The sequence below is a fragment of the Morus notabilis genome, unplaced genomic scaffold (assembly GCF_000414095.1).
Source record: "Morus notabilis unplaced genomic scaffold, ASM41409v2 Scaffold7, whole genome shotgun sequence".
NCBI classification, from domain to species: domain Eukaryota; kingdom Viridiplantae; phylum Streptophyta; class Magnoliopsida; order Rosales; family Moraceae; genus Morus; species Morus notabilis.
In genome coordinates, this window is record NW_010365449.1 from 177,803 (window position 1) to 202,608 (window position 24,806).

The following is a 24,806-nucleotide window of genomic DNA, read 5'->3' on the forward strand; positions in this document are numbered from 1 at the left end:
CTTCTTTCCAGTACTGGAGCTGGTACTTGATCAGAGAAATGGAGGTGGTTTCCTTTTCCAAGTTCAGCCGCCTCTACGTTACAAAATATGACCAAGGACATCTTCTTCTCTTTCAGCTGCAGGTACTTATTGTACCCTAATTCCACGTGGCAGCCCCTGAGAAAGCCTCCAATGAGCAGCTAAATCAGCACCCTTCATGGTTAAATCAGCCCATTCTACCAGCTCAGGCCCAGCTGTCAGCAACATGTGAATCTGGTCTAGCTGGCTTGGCAGAGCAATGCTGACTAGAATTTCCTTGAAAATTCCAAAACGACAAGTTGTTGCTAGCCTCCAAGACGACAATGCTTTCTCAAAGCTGAAAATAATCACAACATGCACCCGGATTAGCTCTTTTTAAGCGCCAAACACAAGAGAGAGAATTCATGAAACATAACTAACTAAAAACTAGAAACAAGACAAAATAAAGGAGAAAACTAATACTAATTACCCTCTAGGTAATAATTTAAGTCTGGGAAATGCTCAATTAACTCTATTTTCATAGATTTATCACGATGCAAATAATATGGTTTGCAAATTAAAGAAGTCCATCTATGGGCATAAGCAAGCTTCCCGTTAATGGTATTACAAATTTCATCAAGTTGTCATCTCGTTTAGTTTTGAGATGAATGCGGTTGATGATTGTATATACCACAAGTTCAGTGGGAGTAAACACATTTTCCTAGTTTTATATGTCGATGACATATTACTTGCCAGTAACGATATAGGTTTGTTGCACGAAACTAAGAGATTTCTATCAAAGAGATTTGAGATGAAAGATCTTAGGGACACATCTTTTGTATTAGGAATTCAAATACACCGAGATCTCTCTCGGGGTATTTTTGTATTATCACAAAAGACTTATATTGAGAAGGTACTTAAGAGATTTGGCAAGCAAGTTTGCAAACCAGGAGACCCCCCTATTGTTAAGGGAGACAAGTTCAGTCTCGATCAATGCCCCAAGAATGATTTTGAAACTAAGGAAATGCAGAAGATTTCCTATTCTTCAGCAGTGGGAAGTCTAATGTATGCTCAAGTTTGTACGCGTCCGGATATTGCGTACATTGTTAGGATGTTAGGCAGATATTTGAGCAATCCGGGAATGGATCATTGGAAAGCAGCTAAACGAGTAATGCGATATCTTCAGAGAACAAAACATTACATGCTCACATACAGGAGGTCGGATAAGTTAGAGATCATTGGGAATTCAGATTCTGACTTGGCTGAATACCAAGACAGTCATAGATCCACTTTAGGCTATATCTATCTGCTTGCTGGAGGAGCTATCTCCTGGAAGAGTGCAAAGCAGACACTCATAGCTTCTTCCAGCATGGCAGCTGAGTTTATAGCATGTTATGAGGCATCCAACCATGGAATATGGCTGCGAAATTTTGTCACGGGGCTGCGAATTGTGGATGGAATTGAAATACCACTTAAGTTATTTTGTGACAATAAGTCAACAGTCTTATATTCCAATAACAACTGGAGCTCGACGAAGTCAAAGCATATAGACATCAAGTTCCTAGTTGTTAAGAAAAGAGTTCAGAGTGGTCAGGTATCTATAGAGCATATTGGCACAAACTCCATGGTTACGGATCCACTTACTAAAGGGCTACCACCTAAGGTCTTTCATGAGCACACTGCTCATATGGGTGTTGTATCATTTGACGATATGCTGAATTAGTGGGAGTATGTATTTATATGCTTTTCTGTTATAGACACATCTTTTGTTTATGGATATTATCTATAGAAATAAAGTATGCAGTTTATTTTCACTATGATTCAGTTTTTGTTTTGATCTCATAAAGAATAAAGTTGGTCCAGTTAGAAATAGGCATGTTTAGATCACATTACATGTAATTTCCATGCTACACATCCATACTTGATCTATGTCGTTTGGTTATGTTGATATACGTGAGTATGGATGGGTGTAGTTACGATACATGTAACAAAGATCGCCTTGATCCTATGTTAACATAATTAATGGACGAGATTGTTTAGAGAAGCTTTTGGATATGATAACACAGATTTTGAGCTCATAAAGGTTATATTTTAATATACAATTATAAAGTAATATATATATATATATGTAGTCCAAGTGGGAGATTGTTAGATTTTAGACGTGCATATATACATATATAATAATAATTGTATATTATATGCTATCATATTAAGTTAAGCCCATTTAAAGTGATCAAATAAGGTTTTAAGTAATTTGGGATTTAATGCATCTAATAAGTGTGGGCCTAATATGTGTAGAGACCAAATCGTTATTTCTTATTTTATGATAGGTCAAATTAGAAATAATGAAAAGCTGACTTCTATATATATGGTTGTGGTCCCCAAATTATATGTATGAAACATTTCTCACATCCCATCATTAGAAAAGTGAGAATTCCTTCTCAAGGCATTCATACTGAATAATTTAGAAAATCAAGAACCAAAAGATTGATCAAGAACCACAAGATTCAAGAAACAATCCTTCTTATGGACTCAGGTACGCTTCTGTTTAAGTCTATTCTTCTTCATGATTTGACATGGTAGATCTTGGTGTGATGAAGGATTTCATCAATAAAGAATTTATTTCTATCAGGAATAAATAGCAAAACACTATATCAAAGTAATTAAAAAAAACTAGGAACCCAAAAAAAAAAAACAGAGAGAGAGCCCTATGGAACACAAACTCTTAATTTTCTAAACAAATTTTTTATTATTTATAATGTCATTGATGTTTGATATTCCTCTGCTACTAAGGCTAAAGCGCATATATATAATATACGTTGTATATGTACGTTTGTTTATACGTTATTTCTTATAACCCTTGATGCAAACGTACTATATATATTCGTAGAAACACAAACACATTTCTGAGAAGTTTCCCAGAGGGACACATCCTATATATAGAAGATAATTAACTTGTTGCTCGAGTAAGTTTCCTCGCAGAAATAATTGCTAGATCAGGAAAAATGTCATTTTATAATTATACGGCCTAACAATAAAAGACTGGCATATTGCACGTTATCTATCGCTTCGACTGATCATGAGAAGATACGCTAACCAAGTACATAGGGCTTTTTCAGTCATTTACACTAGAAAAATGATCTAGTAATAAGTAGCACGTAAGTCATCCGTGCGTTGTAGGAAAATGCTATGGAGAGAGTTTTTTCAATAGATCCTGCAACAATTATCAGCTATTGAAAACACTCTATTTTTAGCCGTTAAGTATATATTGAAAAACTATTTGTACTGCATGTTTGTTTGTTCTGCGTATCTTTTTTAATCTTATGTGATCTTAATTGATCTAATGATAAAAACTGACTCTATTAATAGAGAGGCCCTATGAGAAAAGCTCCCAAAAAAGAAAAAAAAGAAAAAGGTTTTAAAAATATGAACAAGAGAATTTGACGAACAACGGTACAAGTAATTAAAAGGTGATAAGATGTAGATAGAAATTACGAATATATATAAATATATATATATATATATACTTGTTTTCAATGGTTACGTTTCCATCGGTGGTCATTATTAAATAGGAAAATTTGATGACGTGATATGAAAAGAATCTAATTTCATTAATTGTCATTCATTTTTTTGGTTAACTATATAATTTATTACAACCGTTAGATCAACATCTTACGGTTAACATAACCATACATATTGATGAGTTAATATTCGAGTAACAATTAAAACTACACCCATATATATATTATTGTATTTGAAGAAGAAGAATTTAAACATATTAGGCGTTATAGATATATGGCACTGAAATGAAATTTTCTTAATAAAGTGCCGTAGTTTATGCATCCTCTATTGCTGATGGAGTCTAGGCATGGCGACTTATATAACTTAACCCTTTGTTTGGAATAAATTGGTTAAGAAGCATATAATTAATGGGTGAAAAAAATCGCAATCAGTTTTTCGGTAAAAAAGACGAATAAAATAGAGGAAAATCATGATGAAAAAAGTACTTAGTGAGTCCCACCATCTATATTTAGTGATTTGAGTAGAAATAATACCATTTTACGGGCATAACAATTAAACTAATCATAGAATGTATAAGATGATACGTCAACAACAAAAAGTCGATAGGGGAAAAATAATTCATTTAAGTGGCAAACATTGAAACAAAAGAACATTAATTCTTTGAAAGACACCTCGTAACAACTAAACACTATATGTCATGAAATCTTTTCATGATAAGATTTATATAATTCAAAAAGACAGAAATCTATAAGCCTATTTTGTAATTGAGAATATATATGTTAATCAATCATGTACTTAAACAAATACGCATCTAGACAAGATTTTATTTTTCGAATATGGATATATCATATTACCTTTTTTAATCACATTCGATTCCTTCAAAAATAATTAAAAAAGAACGGGTGTACGTAGAGACCCTGTTGAAAGCGATATTCTGTCGGAAATTTGGAAAGTTACTCAATGCATATTCATGAGCTCCCTCATGTATAAATAGACATAACAGGCAAGCAAGCTTGATCACTTCTCTCTCAAATAAAGTATTATTATATAGAGACACATATCGCAGAGATTAATTAGGGATGACGAAGATTAATAGTGTTAATTTCGTTTTGGCACTCGTTGCTTTGGCTATGGCAACTTACATTGCATGTGCCTACGACCCTGGCCCTCTCCAGGACTTCTGTGTAGCAATTGATGACCCTAAACATGTTTGTAAGTGTTATCGTTCCATATTTATCTCTTTATTTTATTCTAGTTCCTTGCCAACGGTCACACTAAGTTATTCATCTCTACTCGTGGAAGAAAGAGTGGATAGTTTTAATTTTCTTATTTTTATTTTATTTTATGTTTAAGCAATATATATATATATATAAACATATATTAATCGTAACTGAATATGTTTAGTGATATAATTATAAGCAAATGTAAATGTAGGTGCAATAAATGATAACAGAATAAGTTATATTTTTATGGATGTTGATGTTTTATTTCTTATTTTTTCAGAAAACAATATTGACACGAATTAAGTACCAATTATAATTTATATCTATTTTTTTTTTTGGTAATTTTTTTAATATCATGATGTATAAATATTTGAGTATTTCATATATAGAATCCGGTGGATATCGTCTAGTACCACAAACATAAGAAAAGCAAGAGAAGAACATTAAAGCATAAGTATATTATATCCTCTAAGAACAGACTAATACGATTAATTATTTCATGACTTTTGATATAATTTCCAGTAGTTTTCATTCTTGGTTTCTCTAACTACTGTAAATTCAATTAATCATTTCATATGATCAGTGTTTGTGAACGGGAAATTCTGCAAGAATCCTGAGCTGGTGAAGGCAGAGGACTTCTTCTTCTCAGGGCTAAACATCCCCAGAGACACAAACAACGCCGTTGGCTCCAACGTAACCATGGTGAATGTCGACAACATTCCGGGGCTCAACACTCTCGGCGTGTCACTGGCGCGCATCGACTACGCGCCTTACGGGCAGAACCCACCTCACACCCACCCGCGCAGCACCGAAATCCTGTTCGTCGCCGAGGGCACGCTCTACGTCGGTTTCGTTTCGTCGAATCAAGACGGAAACCGCCTGTTTACGAAGATTCTTCACAAGGGAGACGTGTATGTGTTCCCGATTGGGATGATTCACTTTCAGTTCAACATTGGAAAGTACCCGGCCGTGGCCTTCGTCGGTTTCGGCAGCCAATTCGCGGGAACCATCACCATCGCTGACACCGTGTTCGGGTCCCACCCTCCCATCAACCCTGAGGTCCTTGCTAAGGCGTTCATGTTGGACAAGGATGTGGTTGAAAAGCTTCAGAAGAAGTTTGGTGCATGAGCTGATCATGATCATAGCCGGCCCACCTGATTTGCTGAGTACTATTGATATCAATGTCATGTTTCTGACGATATAATTACATGCATGCTTTTTAATAACAGTTATTTACCACATGTAACGATCAATGACTCTGTTGATGACTAAATAAACTTGAGAATGGTATTTCACATATTTATATTTGGTATTCCGGGTTAGCTAATTAAATATATCCCTCTCTACGCCCACTCAGATAATTAATTTGTTTTTAAACCCAAAAAAATCCTTTTATTATTAAAAAAGAAAAGAAAAGAAAAAAGGTCATACAAACATATATAAGCCAGTAGTAAGTAACGTAAGCCAGTGAGAATGTCATATCTTTAATTATCAACTTATTTGGAGATATATGTCTTTGTTTGTCCCAGTTGGAAATGTCTCATCTTACTTCGAAACTAAAGACACTAAAGTTAGGACTATCTGAGGATTTACTCATACATTTAGTTTTGATTTCTCTTCCTGCACAATTCAGTCAGTTTAAGGTCAGTTACAACTGCCAAAAGGACAAATGGACTCTTAATGAGCTCATTTCTCATTGTCGGCAAGCGGAAGAAAGACTGCAGCAGGAAAAGATAGAAAGTGCTCACTTAGCTAGTACCTCTAAGGACAAGAACAAGAAAAGGAAGAAGAACAAAGAAGCTACAGGAGGTCCAGCCCAAAAGAAACAACAAAAGAAACAAGATGAGGAATTTTGCTGTTACTTTTGCAAGAAACCTGGACACATGAAGAAGGATTGTACCAAATATCACGCTTGGCGTGCAAAGAAAGGTACGCTTCTCACTTTGGTTTGTTTTGAGGTTAATTTAGCTTCAGTACCAGGACACACTTGAGGTAGAGATCTAAATAAGCCCTGGGACAGACGTTTGAAGTTTGTGTGTCATTTCTTCATGATATCATAATTAGAACGACAGCGGCATGAGGAAACAATAAGAAGCTAAAAAATGTCGTGGACGTGGAAACGAGAATGATCTCAAAATGACATAAAAAACGACATTTACATTAGAAACAACAAAGTGGGAAATTTATGAAACGATAATCAACTAACAAAAAATGACAATAAGAGGTAAACCGAGAACAACATGAAAGATAATAATGCAATAAAAAAATGACCGAAAATATCAAGCCCTTTTGTTTTGCTAGTTTGAATCATAACTTAAATTTTTGTTATAGTGGCTTTATTCAACTTTTTCTGTCATAGTGTTTTCTCTCACATGAATTCACTTTTTAACTCAAATTCTCAACTCGAACTCGTCGCCCCACCCTTTTTTATTTATTCTTTTAGCTTTTTTTTTCTTCTCTTTTCTTTTTTAGGCTTTCTTTTTCTTTTCTTCTTTTTCCTCCCTTACCTTTTTTTATTAATGCATCTTTTAACCTTTAATTTTTATATTTTTTCAAATATACCTCATTTAAATGCTTTTTTACAGTTAGTTAAAATATTATTTCTTTTTTAATTACTCTACTAAATTATTATAAACATCTTTTGCCTAATACATTTAAGTTTCAGTTGCAAAAGATTTGACACAATTTTTTTCTCAAGTTTTTTTTGTCTTTTTTCCCTGTCTTTTGATCCAGATCTTTTTTTTCCACTTTTGTCTTTATTTTATTTATCATTCCTTTTTTTCTCTCTCTTTTTTTTCTGACGATTTCCATAACCATTGTTTTAAATTCGCGCGCATTTTTTTTTATTATTATACTCATGAAAAGGTAATCATATATGGAATCAACAATACATAAAATGATATCAAATAAAAAAACGACAATACTAAAAAAGGACTATGACCTTGAAAAGTTGAGAACCACAAAAATCTAAAAAACGACACCAATAAAATAAACGACAAAAAACCTACAAAGTAAATCAATCCATCGAAAACAACATATTAACAATAAAGCAATCTGTAAACGACAAAACCTAAAAAAATCAACAACAGCAAAAAAAAGGACAACAATATTGAAAACGACAATAATCTATAACTCATCAACAAAAGAATAATTAAAAAAAAAAAAAAAACATTAGCAACATCAATTAAAAAAGTCAATAGTAAGTTTATAAAAACGACACCTTCTAGCAAAACTAAAAATAGAAAATCGCCTTCAAAGCATTCCCCCTCAAAAGCATAAGCCCCTTGAAAAAACAAAAAAAAAAAAAAAAAAAAAAAAACAACAACAACAACTAATTGCCAGATAACTGCATAAAAGAACCAAACCCTAGGAAACATATGTCTGGAGATAAGAAAAAAAATAAATATTCTAAACAACACCCCATCGGGAAACCAAAAAAAAAATTACGATCAGATCAACTTATAATGAGCCGATGCTAACGAAGACAGATTTTTTTTTCTCTAACATGCATTGCTTTTAGTAAATAATCTTATTTCCCATTTTCATGTTTATGTATACTTACTTTTTCCTTCTCTTTTCAATTAATCCAAGTATACCAAATGTATAATGTCTTATTTGCCATTGTCAATCTTTTTAGCTTTTTACTGCAAAAAGAGAAAAACAGTACTAACAATTAAGCACATAGATTATCAACTGCAGGAAAATACCTCTTGAGAATAAAAAAGAATGTGAAATAAGATAAACACGGAACAAGAGATTAGGCCCGAAATTAGTGATACTCAAACAAGATAACCAGGCTTTGATGAAGAAATATCATCAATTTTATTTCTCTTAAACAAAAGAAAAATATATATATCTGTCTTGGTAATGCGAGTATCAAAAGAGCTAAGCTATTTTCTTGCGCCCCCCCCCAAAAAAAAAGGAATGTGTGATGGAAAAGTGATTGGATCATGAAAGGGGAAGACGTATTTGACATGCTTGTACGTACTGCAAATTACTTTAAGGGCGCATAAATTTTTCCTGTATAATGAACAAACTTAACATGCATGTAAAGGTATATGAAAAGTTCTTATATTGAGTGGCTGAAGGACGAAATTAGCTATCTTTTCTTTGATCTGATGATAAAACCATACATTTTTAAAATTCCTAAATAACAGTAAAACAATGTGTGAAGCTCAGTGGTAAGGGGTTATAATCCAAGCCCCGTTCATTTTACCGATTCAAGTTTAAAATTTGAGTTTTGTTACAGTAAAAAGCTCTCATAAACAGTTACATCTAACTATTTTGTTACAGTAAAAGGCTCTCACATAAAGTCACATCTCAACTCGAATCAGTGAACTAAACGGCTCTCAAATTATATTATTCACAAGATTATCTTGAATAGCGAGCCAGTACGATGAAAATACAAATTCAATTTATTTTATATTTTTTTTAATGTTCACAAGATCTAGGGGCTAATCCAATGTGAGCAATGTGAAAACGACATCACCACAAATTCTATTACTAAGAAAGATAAATGTTCTAATTCTAATAAAACTTCATTACATATAGAATACAGTTCTATTTATACAAAGCGCCAGCTAGTTTATATAAAGAAAACAACTACATAAAAATAACAACGTGACTTTGTAATGGAACGCAAAGTCCTAATTTTCTGAATATTACATATTGGCACTTTTGTTTGTGTAAACTGGGATGAAAGAATTTATAGTATAGAATTAATATATGAAAATGATCATCGAACACTTGTTGGTAAAAGAGACAAATACAAGAGAGGAAACATATGATGTGCAAGAAAAAAGAGAACCCGTCTATTTTAGCAAAAAATAAAAATAAAATAAAAATAAAATATATACGCGAGAAAAATCCTATGGTACGTACATCAGTGATTTAAGAAGAAAGTGATACTATTTTGAGGGACAAAAATTGACTAACTGTTGCCATATCAGACGACAAAACGGAAAGTATTCAACCAGCTAGTAAATGTCGACATCTTTAAACTTAAAGAAGACATCATCATATTAAAGATAAAGGACCTTTTGCCGTAGCCAATGTATGGTATTAAATATCTGTAATTGTAAGTATTATGTGAAATTTTAATCTTTAAAAAAACGTATCGCTAAAGAGGTTTATGATATTTTCCTCACAAAAAAAAAAAAAAAAAAAAAACCGAGGGGTATTATAAGTAAGGGATTTTGTAAAATTTGTAAAATAAAAAATCTACCAGTGGTCCAATTCTAGTTGGGGATTTTATATTCAGGATAAGAGCTCATTTTCCACAGTCTCTGTTGAGTGCTGTTATCGGCTTATATCTATTTATTAATTATATGGGACTTTTTCTGTTAGTTTTTAAGTTTTCTTACTATTGTTTTGTTTATTTCAATGCTCTTATGAGCTTTTTTTTTTTTTTTTTTGATATATCCAATATTAATCACTACTACTTCCTGATCATGACGCTTTGTTTAAAAAAAATCTATCCATTAATGTCTACTTCCTGCCCAATGCTCCTCACTTCATATTAGTTAAAAAGAAAAGGAAAAAAAAAATACAAAAGAGTTTAAAAGAAAAACAAACAAAAAAAAAAAACATCAAAAGGCCAACGAGACCACAAGAAACAATTTAAAAAAAAAAAAAAAAAAAAAAAGAAGCCTAAGTAAATTACAAGCAAAAGCTAAAGAATTGTCATTGAACTTGTTGTTTCCGTTTTATATTCAATAACATTAGAGAGTGGACTTGACAGAAAATAAAGCTTTTAGTACAGGTGCCAATTAATTAGAATTACTTGTATGAATTATAGGAATACTAGCTACTTTTTTCCTTTAATGGATGAATACCACTCGGAGCAAGAGAATTCGTAATATATATCCTTTAATTCGACTTTAGAAATACTACCAATTCGAATTTACACCATATACTGGTAGTTGATCTCGATGTTACTTTTCCTCTTTCAATTCTTTTTTTTTCCCTAAAACGACAACAAAAATCTACAAAACAGCTGCTCGCAATTGATAAAAACTTAAAATGCACGGAACAAGCATTCATGATCAGCTCGCCCCATGTATAAATAGACATGCTCCACAAGTTAAATTCTCTCACCCCCTCGTACTTAAGCATCATAGAGAGATTACACATATAGCAAAATTTGCAGAAGGATTTGGTTAAAAATCTGCAGAGGAAATTCCAAGGCACGAACTGATGATTGAAGCGCGAGTGGGTTACGTACTTTAAATGAGTACAACATATTTGCTATATATGTTTCCATTATAATCACGTATGTTTTGATGAACAAATTAATAAAGAAATATTCCACACGCCTCAAGATGATGTTGAAACATTGTCTGGAAGATGACTTAATTAATTAAGATTCGGATTAATTATGTTGCTTGAGTAGAATAAAGTGCAGAAATTAAAATAGACACGCAATATGGTATCGCAGTTCGGTGCACACACCTACTCTGCGAGGCCACGCCCAGACAATAAACAGTTTCACTATACTTCAAGAATTACAACACTGACGGACTTATTAACTCAAGGACTCCCTCCTAGACTATGACGCTGCTGTGATGAAATCGCACAATGACTCTGTTTAGCGTACACCACACGTCTTCTAAACTGCACGGTGAACTCCCTTCGACCGACAAAGCTTCCTCCCAAAAGCAACAAATCCTTTTCCCGAAGGACGATCTCAATAGCGCACTAGGCTCACAAAAACTCACAGACTCTTTTATGAAAATATTCTATATAACTCATCCTCTCTCAAGCTAAAACCAAAGCCTTTAATAAGATTTTCAAAAGATCACGAGAATTTGGTTTAAAAACTAAAACACCAATTCTCTTATCTTTTTCCAAAATCTTCACCAATATAATATCCACAATCGCTTAGTTATTGGCTTCATATATATAACCTCACGTCAATCCAAAAAGCCAATATATATATATATATATATATATATATATATCCGAAAGATAATGCCTTTAAAGTATATATCGTAGTGACCCAATTGAAACAAATCAATGCACATTCGGATAATACATTTCCTTTTTAAATCCGAATCACTCCTTTAAAATAACAACTTAATCTCCACATTATCTCTTTCTAGAATCCCATTTAAATTCAAATAACCAATGCCTTATCTTTATATCTTTATCTCTCCAAATCTCAACCAATGTCTTATCTTCGTTTGACCAAGCTTTTATCTTTATCTCTTCAAATCTCAACTCAACGAAATCTGCAACTTTAACTTCAAATCTGATTTGAATTCTTCTTCTGCAATCTGAAATCTTCTTGAACCTATTTTTAAATTTTTACAAGATTGCCAATAAATTATCAACTAATAAAAATACCTAACATATATATATATATATAGTAACTAAATTAGAGGGGGAAAATAATTAGTTACGAATATAATCCTAAGCAAGGCACGGCTTTTTCAGTCGTTTACACTAGAAAAATGATCTAGTAATAAGTAGCACGTAAGTCATCCGCTGTAGGAAAATGCCTCCTAAGCAACCGTTTAATTTATCCAAAATGAAGAGAGTTTCGTCAATAGATCCTGCAACATTATCAGCTATCGAAAAGACTCTATTTTTAGCCGTTAAGTACATAGTAAAAAACTTTCTATGCTGCATGTTTGTTTCTTCTGTGTGTGTTTTTTTTAATCTTATGTGATCTTAGTTGATTCAACGATTAAAAACTAACTCTACTAATAGATAGGCCCTATCAGAAAAACTCTCAAAAAAGAAAAGAACGAAAAAGTTTTAAAAACATGAACAAGAGAATTTGACGTACAACGGTACAAGTAACTTAAAGGTGATAAGATGCAGATAGAAATTACATATATAAATGTGTATATATATATATATATATTTATTTTCAATAGTTATGTTTCTATCGGTGATTATTATTAAATATGAAAATTTAATGACGTGACATTATAAGAATCCAATTTCTTTAATTGTCATTACTTTTTTTGGTCAACTATTTAATTTATTACACTCGTCAGATCAACATCTTACGGTTAAAATAACAATACATATTGATTAGTAAATATTCAAATAACCACTAAAACCACACTCATATATATATATATATATATTTGTTTTTGAAGAAGAAGAATTTAAAAATATTAGGCGTATAGATATATAGCACTGAAATGAAATTTTCTTAACAAAGTGCCGTAGTTTATGCATATTGCTGATGGAGTCTAGGCATGGCCACTTATCTAAGTTAACCCTTTGTTTGGTATAAATTGGTTAAGAAGCATATAATTAATGGGTGAAAAAAATCGCAATCCGTTTTTTGGTAAAAAAGACGAATAAAATAGAGGAAAATCATTATGAAAAAAGTAATTAGTGAGTCCCACCATCTATATTTAGTGATTTGAGTAGAAAGTAATACCATTTTACGGGCATAACAATTAAACTAATCATAGAATGTATAAGATGATACCTCAACAACAAAAAGTCGATAGGCAAAAAATAATTCATTTAAGTGGTGAACGTTGAAACAAAATTAGAACATTAATTCTTTGAAAGACACCTCGTAACAACTAACAACTATATGTCATGAAATCTTTTCATGATAAGATCTATATAATTCGAAAAGACAGAAATCTATAAGCCTATTTTGTCATTGAGAATATATATGTTAATCAATCATGTACTTAAACAAATAAGCATCTAGACAAGATTTTATTTTTCGAATATGATATATCATATTACCTTTTTTAATCACATTCGATTCCTTCAAAAATAATTAAAAAAGAACGGGTGTACGTAGAGACCCTGTTGAAAGCGATATTCTGTCGGAAATTTGGAAAGTTACTCAATGCATATTCATGAGCTCCCTCATGTATAAATAGACATAACAGGCAAGCAAGCTTGATCACTTCTCTCTCAAATAAAGTATTATTATATAGAGACACATATCGCAGAGATTAATTAGGGATGACGAAGATTAATAGTGTTAATTTCGTTTTGGCACTCGTTGCTTTGGCTATGGCAACTTACATTGCATGTGCCTACGACCCTGGCCCTCTCCAGGACTTCTGTGTAGCAATTGATGACCCTAAACATGTTTGTAAGTGTTATCGTTCCATATTTATCTCTTTATTTTATTCTAGTTCCTTGCCAACGGTCACACTAATTTATTCATTTCTACTCGTGGAAGAAAAAGTGGATAGTTTTAATTTTCTTACTTTTATTTTATTTTATGTTTAAGCAATATATATATATATATAAACATATATTAATCGTAACTGAATATGTTTAGTGATATAATTATAAGCAAATGTAAATGTAGGTGCAATAAATGATAACAGAATAAGTTATATTTTTATGGATGTTGATGTTTTATTTCTTATTTTTTCAGAAAACAATATTGACACGAATTAAGTACCAATTATAATTTATATCTATTTTTTTTTTATTAATTTTTTTAATATCATGATGTATAAATATTTCAGTATTTCATAAATAGAATCCGGTGGATATCGTCTAGTACCACGAACATAAGAAAAGCAAGAGAAGAACATTAAAGCATAAGTATATTATATCCTCTAAGAACAGACTAATACGATTAATTATTTCATGACTTTTGATATAATTTCCAGTAGTTTTCATTCTTGGTTTCTCTAACTACTGTAAATTCAATTAATCATTTCATATGATCAGTGTTTGTGAACGGGAAATTCTGCAAGAATCCTGAGCTGGTGAAGGCAGAGGACTTCTTCTTCTCAGGGCTAAACATCCCCAGAGACACAAACAACGCCGTTGGCTCCAACGTAACCATGGTGAATGTCGACAACATTCCGGGGCTCAACACTCTCGGCGTGTCACTGGCGCGCATCGACTACGCGCCTTACGGGCAGAACCCGCCTCACACCCACCCGCGCAGCACCGAAATCCTGTTCGTCGCCGAGGGCACGCTCTACGTCGGTTTCGTTTCGTCGAATCAAGACGGAAACCGCCTGTTTACGAAGATTCTTCACAAGGGAGACGTTTATGTGTTCCCGATTGGGATGATTCACTTTCAGTTCAACATTGGAAAGTACCCGGCCGTGGCCTTCGTCGGTTTCGGCAGCCAATTCGCAGGAACCATCACCATCGCTGACACCGTGTTCGGGTCCCACCCTCCCATCAACCCTGAGGTCCTTGCTAAGGCGTTCATGTTGGACAAGGATGTGGTTGAAAAGCTTCAGAAGAAGTTTGGTCCATGAGCTGATCGTGATCATAGCCGGCCCACCTGATTTGCTGAGTACTATTGATATCAATGTCATGTTTCTGACGATATAATTACGTGCATGCTTTTTAATAACAGTTATTTACATCATGTAACGATCAATGACTTTGTTCATGACTAAATAAACATGAGAATGGTATTTCACATATTTATATTTGGTATTCCGGGTTAGCTAATTAAATATATCCCTCTTTACGTCCACTCAGATAATTTGTTTTTAAACCAAAAAAAAATCCTTTTATTATTAAGAAAGAAAAGAAAAGAAGAAAGGTCATACAAACATATATAAGCCAGTGAGAATATATATATCATTGTTTGTCCCAGTTGGAATGCATGATTTACTTCCATTTTAGCGTGGGACATAGCCCAATGAACTAGAATGAGAAATGCAAAAGTCATGACTTGTGCACCTAGAAGAATCATTCAATTAATATAATTTTATTAATTTTATGTTTATCATGAAACAACAACTATAAAAGAGAGCACAAGATTTGGAAATAAATTAATGTGTTTACAAGAACCAAGTTGCAATTAACCACATGAAAATTTTTCTTTTTTATTGTAAATAAAAATTGTGAGTTCTTGTTTCTTTTAATTAATTTTCTTAATTATTTATTTTCACACAATTTTTTAGATTAGTCCCACATCACTCAAGCATTAAGAGCAAGGGTCTTTAGTCCTTATAAAAAGGACTCATGCTATCATTCAAAGATGGGAGACTCAACACTTTCTATACAAAATATATTGTAGTTTTTATGTTAGCAAATGTAATAATCCGTTATAGATTGGATTAGATCGGCAATCTAACAAATTGTTAACGGATCGAATTGCAAATTGATTCTTAGTCCGCATAATCTGATCCACGAAAACCCCTATCACCTGGGGGTGAGTACCCATAAAAGAAAAAAGTAATGCAGAGTACCCATTGAGCTTTTTGAGGTAGAGATCTAATTAAGCCCCGGGACAGACGTTTGAAGTTTGTGTCATTTCTTCATGATATCCCAGTTAGAATGACAACGGCATGAGGAAACAATAAGAATCTAAAAAACGTCATCGACGTGAAAACGAGAATGATCTCAAAATGACATTTACATTAGAAACAACAACGTGGAATATTTATGAAACGATAATCAACTAACAAAAAATGACAATAAAAGGTAAACCGAGAACAACATGAGTACAACATATTTTCTATATATGTTTCCATTATAATCACGTATGTTTTGATGAACAAATTAATAAAGAAATATTCCACACGCCTTAAGTAGATGCATACAATGTGAGTATTGCATATTCTTCTTATGAAAAAAAAAAAAAGGCCAAAAGAGTCAATAATTACTGTTATTGATTCAAATGAGTGAAGTATAGAGGTGAATGAATTACTTCTGCTATTAACGCAGAAATCTTTTTGTATTAAGAATAAGAAAGCAAGCTAGATCATGAACAAGGCATTTTCTGTGACTGAAGAAGGGATAATGACGAGAGAGATCAGGCAATAAGTAAATTTAAAAAAAAATTGCATTACGGCAGCGCTACCAATATATACATAACCAATAACCATTTTCTGTAAATATGATTGTGGTATTTTTTATTTTCTAACATGAAATAAATAGCAAAACACTAGATCAAAGTAATTACAAAAAACTAGGAACCAAAAAAAAAAAGACAGAGAGAGAGAGAGTGAGAAAGAGAGAGAGAGAGAGCCCAAACTCTTAATTTTCTAAACAAATATTTTATTATTTATAATGTCATTGATGTTTAATATTCCTCTGCTATTATAAACTGGTTTGGGGACGAAACGTTATATAATAATGATGGTGAAAGTGGTTATTTTCCTTTAATTGATGGGTGAAATTATCGTGATACTATTTGGTAGAAATTACCAAAAAAAAAAAAAGGAGGAAACCTTTGCTATAAGAAGTACTTAGTGAGTGCTACCGTCTGTCTAATTTAGCCGGGGAAAAATAAAAAAGAAAGAAAGAAAGAAACAGGAAAGAGTAACTTCCCTCGGTCCGTCGAGTCTGTTAGAACCGGTTATGTGCTTTTACCGTGTTTTTTTATAAAATTGATTAACGATTACCAAAGCAAAACACAAAAGCAGAGTAAATACCACACAACGATTAAACATGGTTCAGTCAAACCGACCTACATCCACGAGGCCACGCCCAGACATCAAGCAATCCACTAATGGGTACAAAGTTACAGACACCAATCGGACTTAACCAACCCAAGACTCCCTCTTGACTATCGACGCCGATGTGTCTAACACCCTAAGTGGCTAGCTTGGCGAGCACCACTCGTCTTCAAACGCCTTCTCCCGAAAGCTCACAAAATCTTCTCTCAAAGAACAAAATCGATGAATGCTATGTCTCTTCAACTTGTGCACTCCGTACTTTATCAGAATTGCAGTCCATCAGTAGATTCCTCGTGCAGCAACCTTTTATAATCTAATCTTAATTTAAAATTAGAATTTGTCTCAGAATCTGTAGTTACATATAAGACAGTTATCAGTTTAAAATTCAAAGCACGTAATCTGCTTCGCATATTCCAGTTTCAGTTTCCTTGACCCAGATTCTCAGCACTCCAATCTCTTTTTAGCTGATATCTTGATCTTCAAAACAAATTCATCATGAAATACGGTTTTGAATAAACCTCTTATTCAAACTAAAACAAAATCTATAACAGATATTTGTTTCAATTTCAAATCCTGGTTTAAATCAAAATAGCAACACAATCTTGATCTTCTCCACGAAATCCTCAGAGCCTTATCTTAATTCAAATCGGTGAGGCTGATTTCTTCTATTTGAATGAACCCAAAAGCTGATCTTCTTCTATTCGAACGAACCCAACGAATTCAAGAAACTAACTCCAGATTTTGTCAAAACGCACAGCATTACTTAAGGAACCAAACGACTCAAACAAAAGTTGTACAACACTTCTGCAGCAACTAATATACTACTTTTAAAACGTAAGTTTTTCTTGACACTTTCAAAATAAACAATCCAAACATGAAGCCCAACTAAGCCAACCAAAGCCCAAAACATAGAAAGAGAGCTAGAGCCAAAATGACTCACACAACTCAACAATCTCCCCCTTTGGCTTAGTTTGGCAAAGTTACACAACTATACCCAAGAGTACTCAAAGCAAAGAAAGTGTTCAAGAAAATTACTAACTAATTAACCACGAAGAAACACATTATTCTCCCCCTAAGTTTGGCAAACAAAAAGCCAAAGTCCAAAATAGAACAGAAACTATTGGAATCGAAAATTACAAACTGAAGAACAGATCAAACCAGAGGATCAACAGCCGAGGAAGAGGGCACAGGTGATGAGGAAAGAAGTTGTGCCATTTGACTCCGCGTATCAGATTTTCTAACCCAAATTTTTCTTGTTTTTCTATCATTAGGTGGATAAAACTGCATTCCTCTATTCAAGGCATTTTGATACTTATAACACCAAGGTCTTATGTGTCCAGGTTTGTGGCAGTAATGATAGATAGGAACAAAATGCTTCTGCTTGCGTTTTGTAGCTACAGAATTTGTGACAGATTTCATACCTGACCGTACCTTAGTATTCTGCTCATGGCTGACATCTGACTTATTTGTGGCCTTTACGAATGCCAATTTTGTACCAGAACTCTCACTAATGTAACCAAGACCAGTGTGATTGCTACTTGTTCTTTGTTGAGATAAGAGATGGTCCAATTTAGTCGTTCCAGAGTTCAGCAACCTTAGGTTTCTTTGAGTTCGCTCTAACTCCAGTCTTGTTTCTTCAAGATCCCTTTTATTCTTTGCAGCCTCAGACTCATATTTGGTCAATATGGCCTGGAGTTCTTCCTTTTCCTTGTTAAGGCTTTTAACCTGCTCTTCTAAGGAAATATTGACCTTGCAAACCACTGTCCACTTGGAATACATTTTTTCATATGCTTTCTGGACCTCTTCAGTATCAATGTCTTCCTCCTCACTGTCTGTATCAGTATCAGATTCAAATTCTGTGAAAACCTCCTTCATGCTTATTTATGTACCTACAGATTCTGGTACATATGCATCCTTGCTGGTGGTTCTTCCGTCTGAAAGGATTGTAGTCACGTTGAATGCAACAACATTACTGCTGTGCTCTTCATCCTCATCTTGACTTGCATTGGAACTTTCATCATCACTCCATGTGGACTTCATGGCCTTATTCTTCTTTTTCTTCAAGGTGTTTGCACACTCCGCTTGTATATGACCATATCCATCACACTCTCTGCATTGAATTCCTCTTCCCTTCTTATCTGAGTCAGTTTGCTTTGAACCCTGAGAATTAAATCTCGGCTTCCCAGTCTTAGAGAAATCTTTGAAATTTCCCTTCTTTTTCATCATCTTCTTCAAAATCTTCTTGAAGTTTTTTGTGAGACGTGCCAGCGATTCTTCTAGTTCTCCTTTATCTTCAGATTCCTCTTGATTGCTCTGTGATTCTACTCCAGATTGAAAAGCCATTCCTTTCTCCTTCTTGTCCTTCTTAAATTTCAATTCGAAAGTACGAAGAGAACCCATGAGTTCATCAAGTTTCATTGAGTCAACATCCTTAGCCTCTTCTATAGCAGCAACCTTGTAGGCAAACCTCTCAGGTAGTGATCTAAGAGTCTTTCTTACCAGTTTTGCATCCGAATACTTCTCTCCAAGAGCAAAAGATTCATAAGCAATGTCACACAATTTTGAATTAAAATTGGCAATGCACTCATCCTCATGCATTTTTAATTCTTCAAACCTGGTGGTAAGAATTTGAAGTTAAGAGACCTTCACAGTAGTTGTGCCTTCATGAGCAATTTGAAGTATCTCCCACGCCTCTTTGGCCGATTCACATGTAGAAATCAGTTTGAACTGATTCACATCTACAGCATTAAAAACAACATTAAGTGCTTTCGAGTTGTAATTCGCTAGGCGATCTTCATCTGTTGACCACGTCTCTTCTAGTTTCAAAGTGACATTGCCGCTGTTGTCTGTTGTTGTCGGATGCCTCCATCCGGTCAATATCGACCTCCAAGCTCGTTCATCAATGGCTTTAATGAAAGCTCTCATTCTGGCCTTCCAATACGAATAATTGGATTCATCCAAGAGTGGTGGCTTTGACACGGAACCTCCTTCACGCAGCGAATACATTGCTTTAGACGAGCATCAACCGGTTATGCCAAGATCTCACAAACACAATAGTTTGTGACCTGCTCTGATACCAATTGTTAGAACCGGTTATGTGCTTTTACCGTGTTTTCTTATAAAATTGATTAAGGATTACCAAAGCAAAACACAAAAGTAGAGTAAATACCACACAACGATTAAACGTGGTTCAGTCAAACCGACCTACATCCACGGGGTCACACCCAGACATCAAGCAATCCACTAATAGGTACAAAGTTACAGACACCAATCAGACTTACCAACCTAAGACTCCCTCTTGACTATCGACGCCGCTGTGTCTAACACCCTAAGTGGCTAGCTTGGCAAGCACCACTCGTCTTCAAACGCCTTCTCCCGAAAGCTCACAAAATCTTCTCTCAAAGAACAAAATCGATGAACGCTATATCTCTTCAACTTGTGCACTCCGTACTTTATCAGAACTGCAGTCCATCAGTAGATTCCTCATGCAGCAACCTTTTATAAACTGATCTTAATTCAAAATTAGAATCTGTCTCAGAATCTGTAGTTACAGATAAGACAGTTATCAGTTTAAAATTCAAAGCACGTAATCTGCTTCGCATATTCCAGTTTCAGTTTCCTTGACCCAGATTCTCAGCACTCCAATCACTTTTTAGATGATATCTTGATCTTCAAAACAAATTCATCATGAAATACAGTTTTGAATAAACCTCTTATTCAAACTAAAACAAAATCTATAACAGATATTTGTTTCAATTTCAAATCCTGGTTTAAATCAAAATAGCAACACAATCTTGATCTTCTCCACGAAATCCTCAGAGCCTTATCTTAATTCAAAACGGTGAGGCTGATTTCTTCTATTTGAATGAACCCAAAAGCTGATCTTCTTCAATTCGAATGAACCCAACGAATTCGAGAAACTAACTCCAGATTTTGTCAAAGCGCACAGCATTACTTAAGGAACCAAACGACTCAAACAAAAGTTGTACGACACTTCTGCAGCAACTAATATACTACTTTCAAAACGTAAGTTTTTCTTAACACTTTCAAAATAAACAATCCAAACATAAAGCCCAACTAAGCCAACCAAAGCTCAAAACATAAAAAGAGAGCCAGAGCCAAAACGACTCACACAACTCAACAAGTCATTTGAGTAGATTCGTCAAAAAAAAAAAAAAAAAAAAAAAAAAAAAAAAAAAAAAACCATTTGAGAGAAGTAATAATTTTTTAAGGCACAATAATAAGACTAATCGTCCGACATCTATCATAATCAGATTATGCCTCAACCGAAAGAAAAAAGTTCAAGTAGAATTTCATTGTAATTTTCGCGTTAAAACTTTCTGGGAAAAGCACATCGTAACAGCCAGTCCTCACGAAATTTTTGCACAAAGTCACAATTTGGAAAGACGAAAGTCTTTAAGGTAGCTTTTTTTCATTGTAATTTATTTATGGAAATAGGCAAAATTAGCAAGGAAGCTTTTCGCAGAAAATTAATTAGGCATAATTAAAACGACAGTGAATGTTTATTCACTGTTGACTTCTTACAAAACTAATGCGATTCGCTAGACAGAAGTTTCCGCCCATTTAATAAGTAGACCTTGCTCTGCAATATAATGACATATTTATTATTTATAATTTTCACGTATATATTTGCATGGCTAGCTAAATAAAGAATAAGCATATATATACGTACTCATCATTACTTATTGATGAAGCTAGCGGGAATTCTTATTAGGTAAATACTTCCTTTTCCTTCTCTCACTGATCTAGATCATATTAATTTCTTCTAAACTGGTTATAAAAAGCTAGTCTAGCCGGCGCTACAAATGAATCTCCCATGTGATTTTTTTTTTTTAATGCAATATGAATCTCCTGCGCACGCAATATATCTTATGCTCAAGAAAATGGCCGGCCACAAAATTACAAATTTGGAGAGTACTCCTGATTAGAAATTGTTATACTCTAGTCCAATCGAGGAGAATCATGAGGATTTTTTTTTTTTTTTGTTTAAAGATGATCATTAGGTATATTTAAAGAAGAAATAAAAAAAATCCTGAAACATGATTAGTTTAAGTTTCCATCCGACATGTTTAAATGAGGAGAACTTGAGAAGCAAATTTAGAACTCTACTGTAGGGACAATTATATTCTGTTCTTCTAATTTGGGTTATATATGATACTATTGAGACAAAACCCTATCACTTATAAAATAGTGGGTCCTATTAAGTTGGGTTCTACCTATAAATTTAGCGGGACCCATCTTTTATGAGTAGCGGGATTTTAACACTGTCGATCTGAATATGATCAGTTAGTGCTTTACGATACAGGCACAGCCTATTTAACGACTGAGGACAGCAAGAATGCAAGTTAAAATTTGAAGAGACTGGGAAATAAAAAATGTTGATAACAAAAAGCAAGCAAAAGGAAGAAGAATCAAGAAGGTGATGTATTTATCTGTGCTATATATGATTAATTACTAGTTGAAAGCACGCGTTATTTGTGTGTATCCGACTTGTTATATTTTTTGAATAAAAAGATTTAAATTTTTTTTCAAAAATAAAATTTCTTATTGACTTATTATTCCTATAGGAGTTTAGTTTAGTAAATAAAAAATAAAAAAAAATTAAGCAAGAGTATATTTAAAAGAAAAATAAAGTTTTTAGTGGAGTATATTAGAAGGTAAGTTTATGGGGTACATATGAAAAAATAGTATTTGAGAGGGTTATAAAGAAAAATATTTAGGTAGGAACACATTTGAGAAGATTTAATTTTAATAAAGCAATTGGAAAAAAAATATTTATAAGGGTCATATTTCGGGGAAAAAATTGAGTAGAGAATCATCAAAATTAAAAAAAAAAAAAAAAAAAAAAAAAAAAAAAAAAAAAAAAAACAAAAAAACAAAAAACTGTTGCCATGTATCAAAAAGAAGGAGAAGCCTTCTTGTGATACCACATGTCAAAAAAAAAAAAAAAAAAAAAAAAAGCTTTTTGGTTGTTTATGTATGTTAAGATAAAAAAGGAAGAAAGTGGTTGGGTTGATGGGGATAGTCTATTTATGAATTAATGTCATAACATGTTATTATTTATGGGTAGGTACTATATAATGTGGCGTTTAATTAGGATATGTCTAAGTTCAATTAGAGATTTAGTTAATTTTTGGTTCCAAGCAAAATTAAAAGAAAATAATCCACTACCAGAAATTAATATTGACGGCACACTATATGTAGTGAAATAAAATTCAGAAGTAGGATGAAACCCAAGCAATGCACCTCCAGCAGTGTCCCTGTGCCCTCTTCTCTATTTTTAATAATTAACGTTCTAGCCCTCTTTTGACAGTTGCCGTCTTTGTGCCCACATGCCCTCTTTCTTCATCTTCCTGACGATTGTTGTCCCTTTCCTGCATCTTTGAGTTCTTAATAATTGTCGTCCCTAGGCAACTATTTTTATGTCTTTATTTATTTAAAAAATCCAAAAATAAAAAGAGAAAGAAGATTGGACTCCTATAGGAGTTCCATCTTGCAAAGGCATATTAGGAAAAGTATCTTTATTAATAGTTTTGTATTTTTCATATTAGGATGCTTCTTGATTTTAACTTTAGATAACTTACTTAATTATGTATTTTGTAATGTTTAATATGGAGCTACATTCATAGTACTCCTTATTAGGAAATTTCTTCTCTTTCTATAGTTCGTGAATGTAGGCACATTACCAACAAGTTAAATCTATTTCTCTTTCTCTTCTTTATTTTATTTTCTTATTATAATTATTATGACATATATCCAACAAGAGCAAATATTCTCCCATTATGATTCCTCTCCCCTAGAGGTATGTGATTAAAATAACCAACCAACCTTATCCAATCGTTCAGCCTCTACTTTGTTTTAAGGCCTCTTATGTTTTCCTTTTTAATTAAAATTTATCAACATAAAGTATTTTGGATGAGCCCATAGAGATCTGCTACATCCTCCACGGCCGGCGCCGTCTCACAAGAAGATTTTGATTCATTCTCAGTCTTATGTCATGTCTTTATTTGTTTGATCAGAATAAATAATTGTACAATTAATTAAAAGAGGAATTGATGTGACGTTAAAAATTTGTCGTTTTCTTGTTGGAGAAAAAGTATTTATATAAGAAACTAATTTAAACTATTTAATGACTTTGTCCATGTTCCATAGATAAGGCGTTCTTTTAATCTTATCGGTATTTGACTAAAAACGCTAATTGATACAGGGAAAATTTTCCAAGATTTTTACACAAATGCATCCTATATTTTTGTTGATTGGTACGACCCTCGTGCATTTTTTTTTAAATTTTACACTTCGAATCCAATAATTAACGTCCATTAATTGAAGTCTACTATTGCATATTGGACTATATTATCAAGGATTATAAAATTTAGAGTCCTAAATACCAAAATCATATTGAAAGTTTGACATGCAACTTTCTCTTAATTTATACTCGATGTAGCCTTTGAATAGTGTCATGTTTTTTTAGGTTAGCAATCCGGGTAGCGACACGACAACACGATTCGAAACATGCACGAAGTTAGAGGATTTGGGTTTATTATAAATGGGTTTGGGTCATAATTGAGTTGATACGATTAACACGATTAATAAATAGATTAGGTTAGGGTTGACCTCCTAACACGAATTGACACGATTAACTATATGTGTCATTGCAATCTAATAATAT

The 24,806-nt window shown here is 33.3% G+C and overlaps 2 protein-coding genes across 2 annotated transcripts; both read left to right on the plus strand.

Moving 5' to 3' along the window:
- Window positions 1-4,598: 4,598 nt before the first annotated feature.
- On the plus strand, window positions 4,599-5,870 carry LOC112093549 (germin-like protein subfamily 1 member 17). Its single transcript, XM_024172221.1, has 2 exons — window positions 4,599-4,731; window positions 5,326-5,870. Exons 1-2 carry the CDS (start codon window positions 4,599-4,601, stop codon window positions 5,868-5,870), a joined length of 678 nt encoding a protein of 225 aa, XP_024027989.1.
- A 7,818-nt stretch (window positions 5,871-13,688) lies between these two features.
- Window positions 13,689-14,959, plus strand: LOC112093543 (germin-like protein subfamily 1 member 17). Its single transcript, XM_024172212.1, has 2 exons — window positions 13,689-13,821; window positions 14,415-14,959. The coding sequence occupies exons 1-2, from the start codon at window positions 13,689-13,691 to the stop codon at window positions 14,957-14,959; spliced, it is 678 nt and encodes a 225-aa protein (XP_024027980.1).
- The last annotated feature ends 9,847 nt before the right edge of the window (window positions 14,960-24,806 follow it).

Bases quoted from the DNA above. Each gene is read 5' to 3' on its own strand.
- LOC112093543 (XM_024172212.1), top strand. From the start codon at position 13,689: ATGACGAAGATTAATAGTGTTAATTTCGTTTTGGCACTCGTTGCTTTG. The intron at 13,822-14,414 runs GTAAGTGTTATC...TCATATGATCAG, and splicing joins TGATGACCCTAAACATGTTT to TGTTTGTGAACGGGAAATTC.
- LOC112093549 (XM_024172221.1), top strand. From the start codon at position 4,599: ATGACGAAGATTAATAGTGTTAATTTCGTTTTGGCACTCGTTGCTTTG. The intron at 4,732-5,325 runs GTAAGTGTTATC...TCATATGATCAG, and splicing joins TGATGACCCTAAACATGTTT to TGTTTGTGAACGGGAAATTC.